At 48.6% G+C, this 24,456-nt stretch overlaps 1 protein-coding gene across 3 annotated transcripts in view; it reads left to right on the top strand.

The window, feature by feature from the left end:
- Positions 1 to 24,456, top strand: part of DYNC2I1 (dynein 2 intermediate chain 1) — a 39,459-nt gene that overhangs the window by 13,024 nt on the left and 1,979 nt on the right. For all 3 annotated transcript variants that reach the window (XM_078609193.1, XM_078609191.1, XM_078609192.1), the window contains exons 11-19: positions 118 to 296; positions 1,815 to 1,980; positions 2,569 to 2,664; positions 7,922 to 7,983; positions 12,483 to 12,534; positions 21,255 to 21,315; positions 21,584 to 21,683; positions 21,978 to 22,115; positions 22,497 to 22,729. In XM_078609193.1, coding sequence (XP_078465319.1) covers positions 118 to 296; positions 1,815 to 1,980; positions 2,569 to 2,664; positions 7,922 to 7,983; positions 12,483 to 12,534; positions 21,255 to 21,315; positions 21,584 to 21,683; positions 21,978 to 22,115; positions 22,497 to 22,729 — 1,087 coding nt within the window. The remainder of the gene's footprint in view (positions 1 to 117; positions 297 to 1,814; positions 1,981 to 2,568; positions 2,665 to 7,921; positions 7,984 to 12,482; positions 12,535 to 21,254; positions 21,316 to 21,583; positions 21,684 to 21,977; positions 22,116 to 22,496; positions 22,730 to 24,456) is intronic.

Here is a 24,456-nt window from a genome sequence, read left to right as displayed (position 1 = left end):
ATTGATCTGTCAACCTTCCAATTGTGAACAGCGGATCCACCAGGGTTGCAGTTATACATTGAAATTGTTATCTTTGTGTGTGTGTATGCTGTGTGTGCGCGTGCACACTGTGTACAGGCCGCACTGTGTCGAGGTTGCACGTCTCTGAAGTGCAGAGGCACATGCTGCTGAGCGTCCATCCTCCCGGGCCGAGCGGGGCGCAGGTGGACGCCGTGCTCACCCGCTGTGTGGTATTGTGCGTCTGGGACCTCAGGCAACCATCTCAACCACAGAGGGTGCTGCTCAGTGAGCCAGAGGTGAGAACTTGTGTTGCTTTATATGCTACATATATGTACGAATGTTGTTAAAAGGTAACCACTGAACCGGTAACGATTTAAAACCGAATTTTTTTTTTGTAACCGAAACTTCCTTCCCCCGTGGGCGTTGAGGTGCCATACCCTGGCTTGCCAGTAGAAGGCGGTAAGCAAGTCAAGTAGAAGAATTGCCATCTGCCTGCATCCATCTATACGGGGATTGAGTGTTGCTCCCTCGCACAGGGCGTGGGTTCCTGCGGGTGCTGTGGTTTCCTCCCACGTGTATAACAATTGCTCATCATGAATTGGCTGAATACATCCTAACATAATACCCAATGCACGAACCCCTTGCAAATAGTTATATGAATCAACATGACGTTCTTGGATAAATAAGTAAATTATGATGATAAAATTATGATATTAGAAATGTTTTGTTTGATAATAGGCATTTATATATGTGCCGAAAACTGCCAGTGCCGGACCCCGGTCACAGCTTCGGCTGTCATCTGGAAGGAACTCTGTGTAAATGTGTGTCACAGTGGGAATACTCAATATCGGTCAGAAATTGTCACTGTAATGCACAAAGTGGCAATGACAATACCCAGTATACATCGGGTAGATCTTGGTACTGGAATTTGAAAGAAAATATGGTTTGCAGGATCAAGACAGTGTGCGACTCCAGGCTCAAGATTTACAACCATTCAGATATAATCCCAGCGGTAAACACAAGCTGCACCAGAAACTCTAATCCTAATCCTAGCCTCTTAATCTTTACCCCTAGTCCATAATAACCATAACTCCAATTTTAACCCTGTGCATTCACACAACTAATCGTTTCCCTAATCTTCACTATAAACCTCAGACGTAGGCACTAACTCAAGTCCTACGGCTCTGCATCTAACTCGAACAACTCGCCCCTATTTCTAACACTGGCATTAATCATAACCGTAGCCCCAACCCTTCCCTTAATCCCATCCATACCCTCCTTTAAAGGATGACGCAACAAAAAAACCCAGTAGCTAATGCCGATATTGTGTCTCCTGGGAAGTTTAATTTAAGTTTGAAGCTTACTAAACAGTGCTGCGTCATATTGCCCTCGCGGTATCACTGCTTTGGTGTTGTATTGAAATGTATGGAAGTGATGCCACATTGACATCACTGGAGAGTGATATAATGGGGTGTCTTCCTGTTACTGTCAGGCTTTTTGTTTTCTCATTAACAATGCTCGATCTTCTGTCCACCCAGGACACACATCACAGGTGGGTATCCAGACCGGCAACCCACGTAAAATTTATTAGTTATCATGATTAGTGATTCCTGCTTAATTTCAAGATTCAATACACTTTTTCTTACGAGTGTAGAAAAAAGTTTGCTCGGTTTTATTCGCTCCAGTCGTCTTAAATGTAATGTTATAATTATTGATGTACAATTTGCATCGAGTCCTCAACGTTGGTGCGACGACCGGTTGGAGGAGAAGAGAAAGAGAGGCATAACCCTGATCCTCTCTCCCTGTCCTCCAAGGTTTCCTGCTGCTGCTTTGGGCTGGACCGCGCCGGGCTGCTGTTTGCAGGGACGGAGGCGGGCGGCCTGCTGCTGTGGGACCCGCGGGAGCCGCCCGCCCTGCACCGCGCACTGCGGGACGACGGCGAGCACGTCTGGCCGCTGCGCCTGCCCACCTACTCGACAGGTATGGGGCAACCGTGCCCGCTAGCCCCCTCGTAGCACGTTCCCCGCCCACCCCGCCTCCATCCCCGGTAAGCAGGCTGTGTAAAGATGCTGTTGGGACCCCGAACGAGATCAAGTAAAACTTTTTTATTTTTTTATTTTTTATTAATTTAATTTTTTTACCTACGTGACTTTACCGAAAAAAACTAAGTTTATGAATCCTTGCAGTCACGAAAGCTTCAAATCTAGAATGAAAACTTTGAGCTACACTTTGTAACACGATTTTTGTTCCTGGGTAGTAAGTGTTATTTTCTTAATGCTTATGCCTCAAAAGTATAGAAAATGGCTATTATTCCCCACAAACTTTGCTTTTGTGACCAGGACTTTACGTGAAGGAATAACACAAATGCACACCACGTTTTCTCATTGAGAATAGGTAAATTTCAAAATAGCACTGTCCTGGTCACAAAAGCAAAGTTTGTGGGGAATAATATCCATTTTCTGTACGTTTGAGGCATAAACAATTAGGAAATAACACTTACATCCATGTTCCATTTAGACTCACCACGTATATTGCTGCTGGCGCTGTTGTTTGTGCTGTGCCTTGCAGTGGGTGCGGCTTCGGGCACAGGGCACTCGACGCCAGTGCGTGCCGTGGAGCCAGTGCCGACACCATCCGTTCCCCTATCTGCACGCTCACCCACAGGTCATTACACCACACCGAAGAGCAGCAGGCGGCACCCCCAATGGGTCAGGTCCACCAAAGCCACTGCCACTCGACTCTCCTCTCCACACACTCTCTTATCTCTGCTGTCTCATCTCACTCTACTCCCCTCCACTCACTCTCCTACCTCTCCCCTCTCATCTCACTCTACTCCCCTCCACGCACTCTCCTAACTCTCATCTCACTCTACTCCCCTCAACCCACTCTCCCCTCTAATCTCACTCTACTCCCCTCTACGCACTCTCCTAACTCTCATCTCACTCTACTCCATTCAACCCACTCTCCTACCTCTCCCTTCTCATCTCACTCTACTCCCCTCCAAGGACTCTCCTACCTCTCTACTCTCATCTCACTCTACTCCCCTCCACACACTCTCCTACCTCTCATCTCACTCTATTCTCCTCCACGCACTCTCCTACCTCTTCCCTCTCATCTCACTCTACTCCCCTCTAAGCACTCTATCACCTCTCCTGTCTCATCTCCCTCTACTCCCCTCCACGCTCTCTCCTACCTCTCCCGTCTCATCTCACTCTACTCCCCTCCACACACTCTCCTACTTCTCTCCTCTCATATCACGTTACTCTCCAAGTACCCTCTGCTCCATCGCTCATTCTCCTCTGCTGTCTCCATTTTATGTAACTTCCTTCCCCCACCCATCAGCGCTGTTGATTCCCTGGCCCTGTTTAAGTCCAGACTGAAATCGTTTCATGTTATTATTTGCCTGTGATTTACTGCCCCCCCTATAGAATAAGTACGCCCACTGTTTTACTGCGTGGCGTCTTGAGATGCGGTAACATTTAGACGCTATTTAAGTATGTCTTGTACGCCGCCTCTGCCACCCGTGCTGCCCTAAAATAACACAATGCCACTCCCTGGGCAGCTCCATTTTCTCCTTGAGGCTGACAGCACCGTCCTCAATTATGCTTCTTTGTGGGTGCTCGGATGCATTTATTATGCATACAGATGCTGTGTCCGTGAGCTGCCACTGTTTATTATTTAGGCACTTTAAATATTCATCATATCGAGCGCATGGTTCCCACGGTGGATGCGAGATGACACCTTTATGCAGGACAAACCCAGTGTTCTCTGCTCGCTAGGATATAGGTCACCCACGATTGCTTTCCAGCTCTGACCAACATGCATAGAGACCCCTCGGTATAGTCCCTGCCCTAATAGTGTGTCATTAACTTAACAAGTAGGTTTTTTGCCGTTAATATTTATGATGAATATATTTTTATTTATTTATTCATGCCGAGTAATGCTCTGGCCAAATTTTTGCTATTTAAGACCCCTCCACCACCCGACAAAGCCAAACAACTTTTATTGTCATGTGTGTAAGTGTTTAACGTGCCAATTGTTTCAGGACGCGGGTATGTTGTAAGTTGAAGAACAGTTCTCACAAAAGAATGTACAATTTCGATATCATGTTTTGCTTGAGAAACTACATCAAGTATCATCAGGACAAGATCAAGGAGAGAATTGTTGAATGGCACTTTTTTGTGTGGTCGTTGGTGACCTAGCTGGAACCATTAACTCGTTACATTTGAGAATTCGGTTTAATCGTGGCCGAAACCTGGATTCGAACCCAAGTCCTCAGTGTCTTTGGCTCTGCACTCTGACACATTATTTGCCCCCAGTGCCACGCAGACAGGGGCATCGGTTTGCATTTCAGTATCGGCACGGGGCCGTACGTGTGGGCAACCTTAGTCCACATTGAGCTGGCCTGGTTGCTCAAGAGGTCAGAGTGCTGAGCTGGCACAGCTGGGTTTGAATCCAAGCTGCCACCTGTGGTCCCAACTGGGTTCTCAAGTGCAGCGAGTTAAAGGTGACGGCTCAGTCACCAATTACGTGATAAAATAAAAGCATAACGCTAAGTTTGGTTCTGTGCTTAATCTGGCTATGTTCCAATCCTGAGATTTTAGAAATAAATGTATTTCACTTTCACGTGATGAACATTATTCTCAGTGGGAGAGCGGGTGGGAAAGTGCTGCTCGCTACCGTATGGGACAGAGGTCACTTGACGGGGTCTCAGATGTAGCTCTGTGATATCCACTTACATTTGCTGTTCTCTAATACGTAGGGTTTCACTGCTCTGCGAGAGATACGAATGGATTCTTTGTCTCGTGATGCGACGCTGACGGTACATTCTGGATAAAATTGGGGGGATAAAAGAGAGATTTAACAAAAACCAAAATTTTAACCCATGCTGAGGACAACAAGGCGTCACATCACAAAAATGCAGCCACAGATGTGAGGCACATGCACGAGGGCGCTGACGAGTAACAGAGCCATGTGGTCCTTCAGCTGGAGCCAGGTACGCTGGACAGGATACACCACAGCACCCTCGACCTCGACCCACGTGTCGTTCGCACATGAGCCGGGCTCCATCGATAGGCCACAGAGCGCCGCGCTGGTGGGACGCCAGTGGTGCCAGTAGCGGCTTCTTGTCGCAGCGGTACTGAGAGCAGCAGTTTGCGGTTTATGCCCTAAGCAGCGCCTGCGGGATCGGCTTAAAGGAAGACAACCTCAGTTATGCCCTGCTGCTGCTCTATTTAAGACTGGAGCAACAGGAGAGCCTCACCATTCTTGCCCGATGAAGCTGATTGTAATTATCAGCGAAACGTCGTACGACTCAAATTTTGAAATGATGTTGATTCTCTCTTCAACACACCGGTGGGCTAAAGAAGTGAATTATTTTGTTCTCTGAAAAACGTGACGCATTTTTTACTGTTTGGCCGTGTCGGGTGGTGGAGGGTTACGACACATTTATAAATAACGCGATCTGACCCAAAAACCTATATTATGAATAAGTTATGCTTGCTTGTGAAGAGGAGACTTGAGCTGGTTAAGAAGGATATTTATTTTCAACGCGAACTTACGCCACACTTCCACTTGTCATCCAAAGCCAACCCCGAACTCTTCAACTCCATCCCTTTTTCTAGCCCGTCTCCCCCCTTTCCCGCCAATCACATTCTCGTATTTTTCTACCCTTTTACAATCCTTCTCCGCACCAATCCTATCAGAGTGTCCCACTCAATCATCGGATTGCGTGTCGTGCACGACAGTGCTCCCGTGACCCCTGACCCTTAACCCGTGGTTGTGTCGTGTTCGTGTGTGAGGATGTTACGAACATCCTCTACACTTGTATTAAACCAACGTGGCTTAAGGAAATCTCCCAGAAGGCTGTGTGTCTGATGGGATGTGTAAAAAAATGGCATTTTTGTGTGTGTGGAGAAACAGATATGGGAAGGAGGCTTATTGTCTGCTTGTTTAATTTGTTATATAATGTATGTGTCTTATCCTGTAGATGCATGCCTCGGCTGTGTGTCCTGGGCTGTCCAACATTGTTGAGAAAATAATCCTTGATTGTCAAGGTTGGGTGCATATTTATAGGAGTCGAGTGATGTATTGTGATGATACTCCCAATATTGTAAATATAACGGCTGTGCATTGGCATCACTCAAGTGCTATGATGGACTGCTGGACTGTGATTTTAACGCATATCCACTTTCACGAAGCTTCAGACTTCTCGGACAAATTGGGACACATTATAGGAACCTATCTGCAAAAAAAAGCTGTTTGCTTTTTGAGTTGTATATTCCTTTAGCGTAGTACTGGACTGCGTGTAAACTCAGACTTTGAGCACACGTGCATTCCATGGTAGGGGAATAGAGGTGTGGCCACACCAGATCAGATAGCTCCCTTTACACACAGACCAGATGATGGGCCGTATACACAAGCGGCACGCCAGACAGCTGGCCGTACACACAGTGCAATGGACAGTGATGTTACACAGCATGGTACGTGAACAGTGGTGACGCATGGATCCAGTTTCCATACGCAGGTGATGTGTACAGGTGGATTAATTGGTAATTGGAATGCGATGGCAATGGATGATGGTGAAGGATGATGGATGTTGAGGATGTTGAGGATGGTGATGATGCTGCACCAGTGCTGGGCTCCGACCAGAGCAGTCCTCCTGGGAGGCTCCGTGGGCTGCGTGTGGCGGAGAAAGCTCTGCTTATGAAGCCACTGCCAGTGAATTCCGATCACGCTTTCACCTGAGAATGGAAAAACCGAGGTGGAGTTTGCAGCCTCCTCAATCTGGGGCCCACAGTGTGACACTCGCCGTGCAAGTGGTTTTGCTAGGTACATTTATTGAAATGCAGTGATTGTCTAGAGACCCAGAGCAGCCGAATTCCTGAGGCTACCACCTACCTGCAAAATGAAGTATCGATTCCCAGCGGACCTCTTGTTAAAAAAAACCCCAACAACTTACAGGGGGCAGAATGCAGTCTGGAAATTAAAACAGATGGCTGACTCAGGGAAAACGGTTCTGGCTTCAATTATGTCCTCAAATTCCAAGGCTAATGGAGTCAAAACGACGTGTGTAATTGGTTTTTTACCCTTTTTTATCTGACCACAATACCTGCGGTCGGATTGCAAACAAAAAACATAACTCTGATAATGTATGCACTGTCCTTGAAATTGATTGGTCCACACTCCACACAGCTTTTCTTAGAGCCAGTCAGTTTTGTTGCCAGGTAAAAAGGGTAAAAAAACAATTATCATACTTTGCTACTGGCAAAGGAAGTTCCAATGGTGTTAACGTGTGTATCATTGCAAATGTGTTGTTGATGTGCTGATGGCATGCTTGATGATGACGATTATGATGTACATGATGATGGTGGTGGAGGTACTGTGTTTGAAGACAATGATGAAGATGATGATGATGATGTGCTTGCTTGCTTATGAAGGACTGATGGTGTTGACTTTCATCAAGATATGATGATGTGTTGTGTGGTATTTGAAACGGATGATGCTGGTAGTGGTGTGTTTTGTGTTGTGCTTCATGATGTACGTATGTTGAACTTCTTTCGTACAGTACATAGCCAACCGTGCAATGATGAACCCGATGGTGTGCTTGATGATGAAAATGATTTTGACGATGTTTTGATGATGCTAATGGTGGTGGTGTTCTTTATAACGACTATGTGACTGGTGCTTGGTGGCAGTGGTGGCGTGTTTGGTGATGGTGTGGTTATTGTGCATATTGATGCCGGTGATGTTGTTGATAGCGACGAGCCGGTGGCGTCGTGCTACGTAACAATGGTGACATGACGGTGCGGTACTTGGTTATGAGAAAGGTGGCATTTGATGATGATGTATTTAGTGTTGATAATGACGATAACGATGGCGATGACGACGAGGATGATGATGTGCATCTCCTCCCACACAGAACGTTCTGGCTTGTCATACCAGCTGGCCTCCCTGGAGGAGGGAGGCGTCATGAACCTGTGGGTGAGAGATTGTGCATCAACACGCACGTACGCATGCACACACGGGTGGCCACTCTCACTCACATGCACACATAGTTTCACAAATGCTCAAAAACACACGCGCGCGCACATGCGGCGCTGATGACGATTGCGCGTTACAAGGCCCAGATCTCATGTACGGGCGGCCGGTGGTCGTGAGATGACAGCATCATTTATTTCGGCTGCAAACTCAAACACGGCTGTCGGGACGTGTTTGTTTAAGGGAAATGAATGTTTGAGTGCTTTAGAGATAGTGTGTCCACTACATGGCACCTTATAAGGGAAGAGGGGTTCATGGCGAGTGGCACTTGGTGTCTGTACGGGAGGCAGGCTCGGGTCATCGTGAGCTGTCAAGGGCGCCTCTTGTAACCTGCAGGGTGTGCGGAGTGTGTGTGGTGTGCAGGGTGTGTGGGTTGTACCGAGTGCGCTCCTTGCTCAGGGTGTGTTTGTGAATGCAGAGTGGGCAGAGTGTGTATGAGAATGTGTCGTGTGTGCAGGGTGTGTTGGGTCTTGCTGGGTGTGTTGCTGTGTGCAGGGTTTGGTATGTGTGCTGGTACATTGAATGTGCAAGGCATGTTGATTGTACTGGGTGAGTTGTTTGTGCTGATGCGTTGGTGTGTGGGGTGTGCTGTGTTTGTTGGGTGAGATAGGTGTACAGGGGGAGCGGGTGTGTTAGATTTGTTGGTTGTGCTTGGTGTGCAGGTTTGTAAAGGGTTACTTAGATGCCCTGGTAAAGTTGGTCGCTAGTCAACATCAAACTACCTTCCTTCGGCTGAGCATCCTGCATTTCTCACGTGTTTTTTTAAATTAATGTTTTTATCTATTGGCAGGGTGGCCTACATTTCCTTGAGATGGCGTTTGCATTCAGATGTTATATAGACGCTGAGTGTAATTGCATTCTAAAGTGGAGCCTGTTTTTGAGTGGTGCAACCAAGTTTGTGTCCGTGGGCTTTGTTTTGGGTAAGATTCACGCCACGTCTCAACCTCACATCTCGATCCACCCCATCCATCTCTCCCAGTGTTCCACCATGGCCCTGTGTGAGACACTAGTGGAGTCTGCAATGTCAAACAAAAGCAGCGAGTGTTTTGGGTTCAGTCTTAGGAGAAAAGCTTAAAGCAGCAGGTGCAGTGCAGGGCACCTTTCACAAACCAAGCGTGTTCATCAATTTATGGGTGAACTGTGAGCTCAAACAGCCAAGCACTGCTTGCCCTGATCACTGGCTGCCTGCCCAGTGAAGAAAGTTAATTTCCCTGTCTTTTATTTTACATAGCATTCCACGAGAGGGCAGCTCGATGATTAGCATGGTTGTCTATGTAATGGTGTGAAAGAAATTCAACATACATACATACCAAAGGGTCTGTTTAACATGTAGGCTTTTGCGACCAATATTTTTGGGTTAGATCGTGCAAATCCTACGGATTTACTTTAAATACTAAAGGGTCTGATATGGTGTCGGAGCTCAGAGCCGGTACCACTGCCGGAGGTCCTGGGTTCCAATCCTAAAAGCCACCTGTCGATCAAACTGCTTCACTGTAGATTAGTCTTACACTGGAGTTTCGTGCGTTTCCTAGTCTTAGCCCAGTCACAAATGAATGCATGAAAAAAGCCCATCACATAGAAATATAGAACGTGATTTGTCATTTACTTGGGCTTAATTCCACTGTTTGATTGACGTCCGATGGACACCTCTGTAGCAGAGCCTGTGAGAAGGTGTGGTGCCCCTCGTATTGATGCGAGGCGATTGAAAGACCTCAGAAGTAGTTCAACGATATTGCGTTTTCGGGATGTTACCGTATGTTGTTCCACGACGTCCAACATTATTTTCTCCACGTGCTGCGAGCTTCTTCAGAAACTGGAGAATTGGATCTCGATTCAACAACTCCTGAAGAAGCTCCCGTTCTGGACAACACATCACACAACCATGAAGAGCTGCACAATCATTCAGTGATATTACCTCCAAAAAGGCCATTTTCTCTCGTGGGGTCATGCACTTGAGAATGTCTCCTGCTCATCTCAAGACAACATACATACATACAACGTGAATGAATGCAATTGGAAGCGTCAACATCAGCCACGAACAATCTGCTGCTGGACGAAGACTTCCACAAGCTGTCGCTCTCCCTCACAGTTCCGCGATGCAACAATCCAACCATCCTCTTGCAAACACGTGCTATTAAAATCCAATTGGACGAGTGGGGAAAAATGTTTTCCCCCACATTCCAACACAACCTCGCGGTGCGAAGATCACAAGCCTCGCCTCACTCAACACCAGCGCTCCGAGTGGCATCACTTAAGCCTTCCCCGAGTGCATTCTTAGCTCCGTGAGAGAACGGTAATTATTTGAGGTCACCGTCCAGGCCATGTGTTATGATAGGAGGTGAGTGGTGCGTGCCTGAGCACACGCACACACACGGCTGGCGTAGGAGCCCACGTGTGATGTAGCTGGGTTTCCTGCGCAATGTGGAACATGGGTTTGTAATTGGGCTGCAAGATGTAAAAGAGATGGCATGAGAGAAATGGAATGTATGTCTGTTGAACTTCTTTTGCGCCATACGTAGCCAACCGTGTTAATCGGAGGTGATCCATGTTTGTGAAATTGTAGTGTTATCCCTTCATTATGGGTGGGTGTTCTCTGGTTGCTGGGATTTCCTCCCACACGCCAAACACTTACTAATGGAATAGGACAAACATTATTGTGCAGGACAAGAGCCATTGTAACTCAAGAGTCTGTTAGAGAAATAGGTAATATTGAAAAAACTTTTTTTTTAAACACGCTTTTATGAAATGTACTCGTAATGGAAGAACTCCACGACTCCAGGAAGTGGCCCCGAAGCTTGCCATAGCGTAAGGGACCGTGGCCAATTACAGCCAACGTCAGTTGACCATGGACAATTAGACCCAAGCCGAAACATAACATATAAAAATAATGTTTAAAAATATACATTTTATTTTTTATGATAGAATATAGTATTGTCATCAGTATGACATAAGTATACCAAGTTTGCAGTCGATACCACATTGGGAAGTGGGTTAAAATTGAGTTACACGATTTGAGGATACAACAACGACAACAACGACAACAACAAAAGGCAGAGTGAGTTAAATGAAAGCGTGTAATAAAGAGCAATGGCAACCGATGCCTACTTGTCTGCAACAGTCTGCATCAATCCACTCCGTCCTACCTCACCGGGCAGTGTGTACGAGCCTCAACAGAGCCCAGTCGATGGAGTCTACTATCCGCAGCCCACGGTGACTTGCTGCCTGCTATACCCTCGCGTAAACCTTGTGCAGGGGGGTCTTCGGCCCGAAGGCCTGGAACCGGTCACCTGCAAATGTTTGGGATCCATCCTTGAGTCCGAGCCAGTTGTGCAACAGGCCAAAAGCATTCTAGATTTGAAGTTTTCGTGACTGCAAGGATCCATACTCTTTGGTTTTTTTGGTAAAGTCACGTAGATGAAGAATAATAAAATGAAAATAACAATTAAATCACGACGTTTTGGAGGCAACACAAGCTTCCGTCATCAGGTGGAACAGCCACAGCAAAATTATCCTATTCACTACAGTAATTTTGCTGTGGCTGTTCCACCTGGTGACGGAAGCTTGTGTTGCCTCCGAAACGTCATGATTTAATTTAGTTATTTTCATTTAATTATTTTTATTATTATTTTTCATCTACGTGACTTTACCGAAAGAACCAAAGAGTATCGGCCTAAAGCGGTGTTGTTCCGAAGAGCTTATGATGTGCGGTCAGCGTGGTGCATTCGTGATGGGGACTGGGCACGTAAGAGTGCACTTTGGGGAGAATCGTGGGTAGTCCTCAAACTCAGAGCCACTGGGATATGTGAGGTGACCAGTAGGTGAAGGTACAGCAAGTAAGCCATGTAGGATTGTGAACCCATCGATAAAAAAAACACCTTGTTGAGTTGTATGCCTACTCTTTGGTTCTTCTCGGTAAAGTCACGTAGGTGAAATAATAGTAAGAATAAAAATAAAGAATAAAATAGAAATAACTAAATTAAATCACGACGTTTCGGAAGCAACACAAGCTTCCGTCATCAGGTGGGACAATCATAGCAAAAAACGAAATTATCCGAAACGTGATTTAATTTAGTAATTTCTATTTTATTCTTTATTTTTATTCTTTTTTTTCACCTACGTGACTTTACCGAAAGAACCAAACAGTATGGATCCTTGCAGTCACGAAAACTTCTAATCTAGAATTAGTTTTATCCCTGCGTATGTTTTTAGCTTTCTTTAGGTACTCCAGTTTCCTGCTATCTGCACATTCCTTTAAAAATTCATGCCTTTATGTGTGTATTTGTATGTATGTTGAACTTCTTTTGCACCGCGTAGCCAGCCATGCTGATTGGAGGTGTGAAGGAAGGACAGTGTATGTATGCATGTAAGTAAGTGGATAAGCATGTGCATACTCGTGTGTATAGTATTCACATGCGTGCGCGCGTGTGGTGTGAATGTGCCAGGTGGTGTTGGAGATGCCCACAGCAGATGCGGCTGGCTCCCTGAGCGACCTAGGTGAGCGTATATTCGTCACACGACCAGCTACAACCTTTCACAAGATTTGTCACGTTGCCTGCACGAGATCCGTCACATCCGATCACACGAACCAGTTGTGTTCTCGCATGGCACCTCTCGCACCTATAACACATCGCCAATCGCGACCAATCACATTCCGCCACAGCTGCCACGTGACCTTCCACAGAACCTGTCGCGTACACCTATTACACCATCGCGTTGTTTATCACCTGATCAGATCTTAACTACCTCGCCTGGTATACAGGAGGTCGTGGGTTCAATCACGATCCTGATGCCTGTGTATTTGGAGTTAGCATGTTCTTCCCGTGGTCACATGCATTTTTCTCTGTGTCCGGTTTTTTCCCTCCACGTTTGAAATATGTGATTGGAGTATTTGGCTACTATACATTTCCACATGATAAGCCACTTCGCTGAGCTATAATTTGTGGCCAGGTCGCTTCTGAAAGAGAGCTATATAGCTTCGTGGGCTTTACCTGATAAAATAAAAAGTAAAAAAAATGTTTTTACGTCTTATTAAGATGAGTAAGTGGGCTAGGGAAAGATGTGTCGCTAGTTACAGTGGCAGCTCAAGGAGAGGACACGCCTGAGAGGGCGGCCCTTTGCGGAGATGGAGCGGTGAAATCCGCTCTCGCGCTGGTGCTCGGTTGATTTTTAAATCGTAGGGCTGCGTGAGGCGGCGACGACGGCGACGGCTTAGATATGCTTTTGTCCAGCGCGAAGTGGCTCACGGTTGATGATGTGAAGGCATATAACAAAACAAATTTGGCCCATCAGACCAGCATGATCCAGCAGCATTTATTTAAGTGAACACACTCAGGACCTTGCGGGTCTCGTCGACAGAGACGGGCTTGTAAGCCAATGCCGCTGGGTTACCAGACGCTCCTGCTAAATGCTTGTTAATGATGATATTATTAACCCATTACGCTAATCACACGAGCAATCAACCCATCACGTGGCCAGCCCCAGCCCTGCCAGCCCGACCCCGTGGGCTGCATTCCCCCGGGGGCTTGCAGCGTGACCGCACTCCGTGACCGCTCCCCATTCCGTTTGTTCGCGGTCGCGTTGCCGATTTGTTCCCCGGCGCAGCCGGAGGCTGTGGGGCTTTCTGCTACAGGTTGCCGTGGAGGCGCCTCCTCAATGCGGGCCGGTCCCCCCGCGCGGGGCTCGGCACGGCACGGCTCGGCACGGCGCCGTTCCGTGCCGCGCGCCGCGTTTGTGACGCGCCGTCTGACACGCGGCTAATGACCGCTCGTTAGCCGCGACGGGACGTTGGTGACTTGTGGGCGTCCCCGTGGTGCGGAGGCAGATTCCGCAATGCCCTGTTTTCTCCGCACGCCCAGGGCTATCATTGCCCGGCACATTCGGCATATATATTAAAAACACACGCGCATGCGCGCTTGAGCGGGATAATAAAAAAACGATACGTTCAGCTTTGCAAGTATTTCAATTAGCGAGGCCAGGGAGAATAAAACCTGTTAAACGATCAGGAGGTGACGGTGGAGCGGCTCCCCGTGCGGCTCGCGACGTGCCAGGCGTCGGCACTCATTGTCTCGTGGTTAACTCGCAGGCGCTGGGGACTGCCGAGGCGATAATGAGAGCCGCATTACCATCAGGGTCAGTGGGCTGGGCAGATTGGGGAGGAGGGGTGGTGGGGGTACGGTGTGGTGGGGGGGCTGTGTGCATGTCGTCAAGGGAGACAAACTGGTGGGGGTGGTGGTGGGGGTGCTATCCGTGGGTGTGACAATCGATTTGTTAATTCAAATCTATTCTCACGTCCACGATGCCTGATTTTTTTTAGTCTTGTGGGTGAGAATCGGTTACTTGCAATGTATGCTAATTATGTACAAATGTTACCTTCGGGCTAATGGTGAATAAGACGGAACAAACAAGGACACGCATGGCAGCCAATACAAACGAGAAGTAGCTAATGAGCACAAATGAAACGATACGTTCCTGAAGTGAATCACGATAGTTAATCGGGTCACAGTGAAGGTGTAATTCATTACAAGCCTCGTGTGAGTTGTCGGAGTGCGTGGTGCAAGTGTCAGTTGCTAGGGTATGAGGTGCTCAGGATGTGAGTTGCTAGGGTTGGTGTTAGGGAGTGCGTTGTTAGGGTGTGTCAGTTGCCAGGGTATGAGTTGCTCAGGATGTGAGTTGCTAGGGTTGGTGTTAGGGAGTGCGTTGTTAGGGTGTGTCAGTTGCTAGGGTATGAGTTGCTCAGGATGTGAGTTGCTAGGGTTGGTGTTAGGGAGTGCGTTGTTAGGGTGTGTCAGTTGCTAGGGTATGAGTTGCTCAGGATGTGAGTTGCTAGGGTTGGTGTTAGGGAGTGCGTTGTTAGGGTGTGTCATTTGCCAGGGTATGAGTTGCTCAGGATGTGAGTTGCTAGGGTTGGTGTTAGGGAGTGCGTTGTTAGGGTGTGTCAGTTGCTAGGGTGTGTCAGTTGCCAGGGTATGAGTTGCTCAGGATGTGAGTTGCTAGGGTTGGTGTTAGGGAGTGCGTTGTTAGGGTGTGTCAGTTGCTAGGGTATGAGTTGCTCAGGATGTGAGTTGCTAGGGTTAGTGTTAGGGAGTGCGTTGTTAGGGTGTGTCAGTTGCTAGGGTATGAATTGCCCAGGATGTGAGTTGCTAGGGTTGGTGTTAGGGAGTGCGTTGTTAGGGTGTGTCAGTTGCCAGGGTATGAGTTACTCAGGATGTGAGTTGCTAGGGTTGGTGTTAGGGAGTGTGTTGTTAGGATGTGTCAGTTGCTAGGGTATGAATTGCCCAGGATGTGAGTTGCTAGGGTGTTAGTTGCTAGGAACTGAGTTGTTCAGGGTGTTAGTTGCTAGGAAGTGAGTTTTCTAGAGAGTGAGTTTTCTAGAGAGTGAGTTGCTCAGGGTGTGTTGCTGTGTGTTGCTGTGATCTGTTATGAGTTGATCTATTTATCAGCATAAAAAGATCAAACGAAGCTCATGGTTTCGGGATGAAGAAGACAGGCCTCATTCAGCTTCAGCCAAACATCCGGCCCCCTTTTGTGCTCATCAGCTCTGGACGAACAATTAACACTCGACGCCTGAAATTCCAAAATGTAATAAGAGCTTTTATTTTAATGAACTCACATGTTTGAGTGACGACATCTCACTGCGTCTCCTTCTCTTGTCTGTATATCAGTTGTGGCTCTTACCGCATATCTCATTTGCACGATCTTATCTCACCACCGATCCATTATCTCTTGTTGTATAACACAGAGTCTCTGTCTCTTACATCTCCTCTTTTTATTTTATTTTCTCACCTAACTGTCTCTTCTCTCATTTCAGGCTTTTGCCGGAAAATACCTAATGAGGCATTGTGTACTTCGGTATTCATCAGATAACCGTTGAGTAATACACCCTCACGTGAGGATTACAGTGGTCATCGTTCAAGCTGACGACTACGATGGATGCGTAATGACAACTTGACACACTTCTCTTGAGATGGCACCTTATTGAAGACACGTTCACTCACTGGCAGAGCCAGTGTGGGGGGGGGGGGCGGTGGTGGCACGCCCCCTCCCCCCCAATGATCCGATCGAAATCCCTAATTTCGGTCGGATCATTGGGATTGATTAGTAATAAATCGGCATTTTGCGACCCCCACTGCTACTGTGTAGCATATTATTATGTGCCAGGGACTCTATGAGATGATATGACAATAGTCTGAGTCCACAATTGGCAATAAGTAACGGCAAAGCAGTTATAAGTGACTCACAGAATCGTGCGCAGTTGCGTATACAGGACACGACTTCCCTGAAGGCATTCACCTTAAGCGAACGCGATGCCGATCACACAACGCGGTTCGAATTCGACCCCCGATCGATGGCTGCGCCATCTCCGCACACGCGTCGAATAAAAAGCAAGGGACAAGTCCTTACTTACTAACAACTCCGATAATTTTTCATTGCTGGAGAGGTTTCCTCCCCCCCCCGACCTGAAAATCCTGGCTCCGCCATTGCGTTCACTTGACATCAGGCGGAGGAGACCCCCCCCCGCCCCACTGCAACAGCCCCGAGTCTCCCGCGCATCTCCCCCTTTTATATATCAACACGAGGCCCCCCCCCTCCTCCTCGATCCTTCTTGCTGACTCTGGACGCTCCCTCTACCGGCAGACTCCACCGGCCCTCTTCCGCGCTCCCTTCTCGAACATTCCCGTAGCCACCAGTCCCTTCGCACTCACAGCCGATACCCCTGCTGTCATTACCTCCCGTGGCCACCAGTCCACTCACACCGCACGCAGGCTCCGTTGTCGTTACAGATGGGTGGGTACAGGGTTGTGATCGCTCGCGGGGCGACGGCGGGGGGGTGCGGCGTTCACAGAGAGCTGCGAAAGGCCGCCAGAGGAGGGGGGTGGGGGCGCGATTTCTAGGGCGCTTTAAATCTGTTCCCAACCCACCCATAGGTGTCACGCTGCACCCGTGGTCCGCACGCACGCACGGCTGTCATTAGCATGCCTCACGTGCGGTACCTCTCCCCCATGCACTTGGGCGGCACACGTGCCGCGCGCTCTCATTAAGATTCCGCGTGCGTGTCCGTTCGCTCGCAGGGACACGCGCGGCTTTGTTTTCTCCACAGCCCCGCTCATCGGCATGCCCGCCCGCGCTTCGCCACCCCGCGCTCGTGCGCGGCGCGAGAGAGCGCACGTGTCAGCGTGCGCGCGTTTCAAATGCCCGCACCGCACGCTTTTGGGGTACGAGCGGGTAGTGCACGGCCCTTCTGAATGCCGCACGGCGCACACACACACACGTTGCACACACACACGTGTGTGCACCGTGCGCGTGTGGTATAGAACACGTATATACGACACGCGCGCGAGGATGCTCATCAGCATGCCGAGCGCGGATCACGACTGCAGGAGCAGCTGCTTTGTTTGAGGTTGCTGTGAAAACATGGGCGTGAAAAGCGCGGGGGCCTCCCGCCCCCTCCCTCCCTCCCCCCGCATCTCCCATTGCCTCTGTACCTCCCCACCCTCCCCCCACTGCCAGTCTCGCACGCAGTGTCCTGCAGAACACGGCATTGATATTCAAGGCAGCGCGCCTCGATTGTTTCAAATTCACCCAAACTGCGCTCTCATGAATTAGCTGCTAATTTTCATCCCGGGTCACAAACAGGTTTTCCAGCCTCTCGCCTCGGCAAACCTTCCTCGTGACTGGGCTTTGCTCCCAGTGACAGAACCTCGTCCTCTCCTCCCGGTTCCGATGCGAGGCTGTGAATACCCAAATGCGCTGCTTGTGCAGCGGCTGGCTGGGTACGGATTCTGGGTTGGTTTGACCGTACAATGGTACCCCGATGGCCATGGCAACGCAGTTTTGATGCGAGGATTCTGGTAACCCCGGAAACTGGGTTCTGATACAAGGATCCTGGTAACCATGGTGACCGGTTTGTGATGTACAGATCCTGGTAACCATGACAGCTGGCTTCTGATATAGGCATCCTTGTAGCCATGTAAACTGGGTTATGATGTAGGGATTCTGGTTACCACATCAACTTGGTTCCTATACAGGGGTCTTGTTAGCCATGGTGATTGGGTTTTATGCAGAGGTTCTGGTAGTTATGGTAACTGCGTTTTGATGCAAGGGTCCTGGTTACCATGGTGACTGGATCCTAAAGCAGGGGTTCTGGTAACCATGGTGACTGGATTATGATGCAGGGCTCCTGGTTGTCATGGTGGCTGCGTGCGGCTGATATTAACGAGCAAGCGCAAAGAGAGCACATCTAATTGTCTGCACTTTTGGCCCTGAAGATTGGCAGTTTTGTCTCCATGACAATGCTCCAACGTGTACCGGCAATTTCAGATTCCAAGGGAGCTTCACTCCGGGACAGTCACGCTGGGAGACAATGGAACCACACGACTGTAACTTTAAAATCTCTGTTTGTCATCGATGAAGCTTCAAGCTAATTTCACACAGACCGGAACACAGAGCCTCTGTGCACATCTACCGAAAAGAGCTCTTTACATTTTGCGTTGCGTAATTTTGAGTGCATCACTGTTTGCGTGTGTGTGTGTTGTCATCTATTTAAAAACAAAATCTTGTATCTGCATGTGTGTGTGTGTGGGGCTGTTGGGGAGAGTAACGATGCAGTAGTTTGCGCACTCCACTATGAACCCCCACGACCTGGGTTAAATTGCAAGCCATGGCCGACATCAGTGGCGAGCAATATCTCAACTGATTCTGGGCCTCCCCTGCGCCGACTCGGCCTTAAATAAGAGCCTGGCGCAGTGCGTACTCACAAGTACTAGGGAGACAAAGGTGGCCAGGTGCGTGGTACTGGCCACAAACAGGCCCCATTGTGCCCTGCTGGCCTCAATGGAGCAGGGGCGGTGACCTGACCGAGTGGACATGGTAGCACATTCGCCCATTGTTGCAGATGTTCAAGGTCCGAAACCAACGAGCGTGCTGATGAATACATTTGCGGGTTGAGTTCATCGTAAGAATAGGCGCCGCCCCCTTCACCGTGGACTTTCAAGATCCCGTGACGTCATTCGCAAGAGTGGGGACATTGTGTGCTGGAGTCCTGGTCCAAATTTGAAAGATTACCCACTAAAATATGCGTAGAATTTAACGCCCTCTACTGAGGAAACTTGGCAGGACCCACCTGAAAAAGATTCTTGAGACTCAGTGAGGCTTTCCTGGCGAAACAAATGTAATACAATGACAATAGGTCCTCGCTAACAGCACTTGCCCTAAAATGCTGTGCTTGGCTACACAGGGCATCATTGTCTGTGTGATGACTATTGCTGCATTCAGCCAAGCTTGTGGGGGCAGCTTTATGTGCAGTGAGTGTGGCCAGCGTGCCAGCGTCAGTGTCAGCACTCACTCTAACAGCCTCCGAACAATTCCGTGAAGTAGATTCAGTCAGTGCTGGTTGCTATTGTACATTGACACGGCAGTGTTTGGGGTTTTTCGCACGCATAGCTGTGCCTCACTGAGCTTCATTGAGGTACTCTGACGTGGCTGATCTTTTATTATAATAGTAGTAAGAATAAAATCCAACCCTGGTTCTCTGCTTGTCACCCTGGTCCGTATGTCTTTTTATTTAGCATCTGCCCAGTTGGCACAACGGCAGAGTGAGCGGCTCGCGATTGGAAGATTGCCAGTTAAATCTATGTTGGGGTTGACTCTATCATCTGGGTGTCGATAAAAATACGTACCACTTTACTCGGAAGTCAACAGTGGTTGTTAGAAGACTCGCCCCCGCCATGGGAATGTGGAATTTACCACCACTGGCTCTGCAGGGCTGTAAACAGGAGATGAGCACCGATGCCTCTCAATGCTCATTGAGCAGGAAATCACTTTAACCTTTTGTCTTGAGAAGTGGTATTTAGACGTTCTGTAAATTAAAAGTTAATTATAACTGTATTCTGAGGATGATGGGGGAATGTTTTGACACCGGTAACTGGTAGTAAGTCGGCTTTCTCTTCCCTCTATCAGCCTGAGTGTCACACACCATGGAAAGCAAATTACTTGGTTCACCGATTATGAAGATCGGACACGTACTTTGCAAGCGATTCGGGTTAGATTTGAAGCTCTCCATAACGTTATACGGAACCTGCCCTGTCAGTGAAACCAATCAACATCTAAGCCATAAAGGTTTGGGGACCCAAATTAAAACTGGTTAATGGATTTATATATTTTTTAGTTACTGTATAAGCATATACTCGATTTTAAATCTGCCAATTTCAGCTTTCATTAAAATTACTAAAACTACAACTAAACTATTTATATATTACCAGGTAAGGCCCACTAAGCTATATAGCTAATTTTTTTAAACGACCTGGCCACAAATGATAGCTCAACGAAGTAGCTTATCACATGGAATTTTCTAGAAGCCAAATACTCTATATTTTTGGTTCTTTCGGTAAAGTCACATAGAAGGAAATAATAAAATAATATAAATATAAAACAATAAAAATTCTCACGATGTTTCGACTGCAACACAAACAATCATCATCAGGTGTGAAATCCACAGCAATATTTTTTTTTTCAAATTTTCTTGCCGTTGATTTCACACCTGATGATGATTGCTTGTGTTGCAGTCGAAACGTCGTGAGAATTTGTATTGTTTTATATTTATATTATTTCCTTCTACGTGACTTTACCGAAAAAACCAAGAATATGAATCCCTGCAGTCACGAAAGCTTTAAATCCACATACTCTAAACGCACGTTTCTAAATGTGGATGGAAAAACCAGAGGACCTGGAGAAAAATCCACGCAATCAGGGGGAGAACACGCAAACTAACAACTACAACCGGCTTAAGGGTCGGGATCAAACCCACGACCTGTATATCAGGCGAGGTAGTTAACACCTCGCCACCGTGATGTTAGTCCCACACTCACGCAGCAGACCACAAGTGGTTTCTTACCAGCGGTACCCAACCTGTAGTCCACGGACGATTGCTGGTCCACAAGCACGCGGGAAGTGATCCACGGAGCTGTTTCAGATGTTGCAAATAATGTGTGAGGGTTGGCAGTTTTAGGAGCCACAGGTTTTTCCGCGTGTTATGTGTCTGCATTGTCAGCAGAGTGCAGTGGAGCAACCATCCATTGTTGTACTATATTATGCTACAATATATAGCTGCCGAATTGAGTCATCTCGATGAGTCGGCTGGATGAGTTGACCGGGTGTCGGCCGGGTAAGTTGGCCGAGCACTGACCGTGCACTCTGCCACCTGCTCCCCCACGTGCCAGGACTGATGCCGGGTGGCCGAGTCAAGCTACTCCACAGCTCCAGGATACAGCTGCATCCAACGTGAGCACAGTCTGCACCTCACCACGCCTCGCCACGCCTCAACAAATCACACTAAACTCGGCACAACTCGTTACGCCTCGACATCCCTCACACAACACCTCACCGCATCTCACCATGCCCCCCAACACACCTCACCGCACGTGGTGAGGTCCGCTCGACGCTGCTGTGTTATGCTGCTTCTGTATCGTGTGATGCTGCCACTGTGTGAAGCTTCTGTATCAAGTTGCTGTATCCGATTGCTGCTGGGTTCTGTTGCTGCGCTGGGCAGGCTGTTTGGGAAGAACCGTGCTCCTGTGGTGCAGCCCGTAACGTTGGGCCTGCACTTTCTTCCCTGCGACCCTGCCCACTACCTCATCATTACGGACACGGTGAGCAATGCTCGCCGCACCGTCAGCCCACACCACATTGAGCTCACTGCTCCAGCCGCTCACTGCTTCACCCGTTCACTGCTCCACTTCTTACTGCTTCACCCACTCACTGCTCCAGCCGCTCACTGCTTCACCCGCTCACTGCTCCACTTCTTACTGCTTCACCCACTCACTGCTCCAGCCGCTCACTGCTTCACCCGCTCACTGCTCCAACTTCTCACTGCTTTCGGCACCCATGGGCACACACGTGTGTATGCGGGTTCCCGTGCGTGTGTGTGTGCGTGCGCGAGGCAGGCGTACGTGCTCCGTTGTGCGCGCCCCGGGTACCGCTCCTCCACCCGCTGCTACCATCCCAGCCCTGGCGCCGGCTGCCCACTCTCCCGGCATGCGAGCACCTGCTCCATCTCTCCCTTCGAGCTGCCCCTGTTCCTCGTGAGTGGAACACAGAAGCACAGATGGTTGAGGGCTAACAGGACTTGGTCCCCCAAAACCTATTCACCAGCTCTAGCATTCAAACATGGCCTACAGAGTCAAACCACCTGAAGCCAGACTTGGAGAGAGCGCGAGGTCACCACTCGTACATCACGTGGCAGACTGACGCAGTAGGGCAACCCGTGCCCTTGGCTGCGTCGGTCTTCCACATTCTCACAGTGTGACATTGTCTATCTTTGACGGTGTGCACTCCTTGGTATTGTGCACCACTGATAACCAACATGTCTAGTGCAGTGTTCCGCTGATACAGAAGGACCTCTCTGGTGCAGTGTTCCACTGCAAGCGTGCTGCATCTCCCTGCGTGTTCCCCGCGCTGTGCAGATGGGCAGCGGCGACGGTGGGATACGCCTGCACTCGCTCGGGCACGAGGAGCCCCTGGAGAGCTGGCCTGTGGAGCAGGAGGGCCTCGCGGAGAGCCGGGCCCCCCGTGCCGTGCAGTGGTCGCTGTCGCGCCCGGCCGTGTTCTTCGTGCTGGACGGCGCGGGGCAGGTCCGATCGTGGGACCTCCTGCGGAGCCGCGGCGGGGCGCTCAGCGTGGAGAAGCCGACACGTGGGTACGGTCGCCCCTTCCTCCCCTGCTCTACCCCCTGTCCGGGCCTGCGCCGCGCTGGCCGCCGGCGGTTAAAGTGGAGCGTTACGCGCCGGGGTGTGTGTGTGTGTGTGCCAGTCAGAAAGAAATGGGGCACGAAGAGATCCTGCCCATAGAGAAATAAAATCACGCCCTACGCACGCCTTGCGTGTGCACGCCTAGCGACGGCATTTTCCGTGAAATCGAGGTGTAATGCCGAAATATTCGTGAGGCAGGCACATTTAAATTGTCTAGAATACCCTGACTGCATATACCATGAATATTAATTGTACTACAAAACTGTTACCTAGCATACCTTGTTTATGAAATGCACTAGAATACCATTACCTAGATATTAAATCCACCAGAATATCGTTACCGAGCATATTAAATGCACTCGAATACCGTTATGTAGCGTACATTTTCCATGCATACTGTCACCTGTTGCAAACTCCTTTAAACGCCACTGGTTGTGACGCTATTTAGTGGCTTGGAGTGGCCACTGACTGCGGCCCAAGGTCTTTAGGCTCCGGCGCGTCACGCAGCGCGTCACGCAGCGCGTCACGCAGCGCGTCACGCAGCGCGTCACGCAGCGCGTCACGCAGCGCGTCACGCAGCGCGTCACGCAGCGCGTCACGCAGCGCGTCACGCAGCGCGTCACGCAGCGCGTTGATGGTGGCGTTTGGCGACTCGCCCTCCTCCACACCCATCACAGCCATTGTCACGATCCTCACTCACAGTTCTATACAAGACTTGGCACTATTTTGTGCAGTGTTGTCTCATTGTGTTTTTTTTTATTTTTTTGTTCATTTGAGCTATCTCGTTAAGGTTACAGTACCATTTACATACGGTACATACGACATGCAAACACGATACAACGTTGCATCCCCAACCATCACATATCCGTATCAAGTGATTAATCACCTACATCCAGTGCAGTATTGGTGCACGATTTGACACGCATTTTTTTATTGACGTTCACAACTCTTTGACTTTTCGACAATCAAACTAAACTATTTATTTTACTAGGTAAGGCCCACTGAGCTATAGAAATATTTTTTAGAAGTGACCTGGCCACAAATGATAGCCCAATATACAGGTTTCAGGGTCGGGATCGAACCCAGGAGAGCATCTCGCCACTGCGACACCCCACACACAGTAGGGTATGTTTAATCTCACATTAATTTGCTCACTTCTCAACAGCAGTCAAATATTTCCCCATGTTTAAAGCGCCATCTGTGCCTTGCTTTGGTCCAGTAACCTTATCTGCGAGTCGGATATGCGTCAGTGTACTGTAATTTGTATAAATCGTAAAATATTTGTTCTTACACACGTGATTTGATGCATGTGTCACAAGCTTGAAAATCAATTATAATTGCTGATTTGATGGATCGTTAAATGTTTAGTGTTCAGCATTAACACTTTGCTATCCTTAAAACAAAAACACAGTTTATTTTTTCTCACAATTATGTTCCAATTTTACTTTTAGTGTCACGTCACGAGCTGGAAAAATTTCCGTTGGCAACTGTAACAGAAATGCAGCGCATTGTGCAGCGTTAGAGCAAGTGCCGTGCGGAAGATGACGTAAAAGAACTACAAACATGTTGGGTATTGGACCCTCTTCAAAGTGCATTTTATATATATACATCCTCAACTGTCACGCAGGGTTCATGATGAAAAGGGTGATATTTTAAATGTTATTTCTGATTGCGT

Source organism: Lampetra planeri, chromosome 31 (genome assembly GCF_965212315.1).
Source record: "Lampetra planeri chromosome 31, kcLamPlan1.2.h2, whole genome shotgun sequence".
Classification (NCBI taxonomy): Eukaryota; Metazoa; Chordata; class Hyperoartia; order Petromyzontiformes; family Petromyzontidae; genus Lampetra; species Lampetra planeri.
This window is presented reverse-complemented; position numbering and strand designations above follow the sequence as displayed.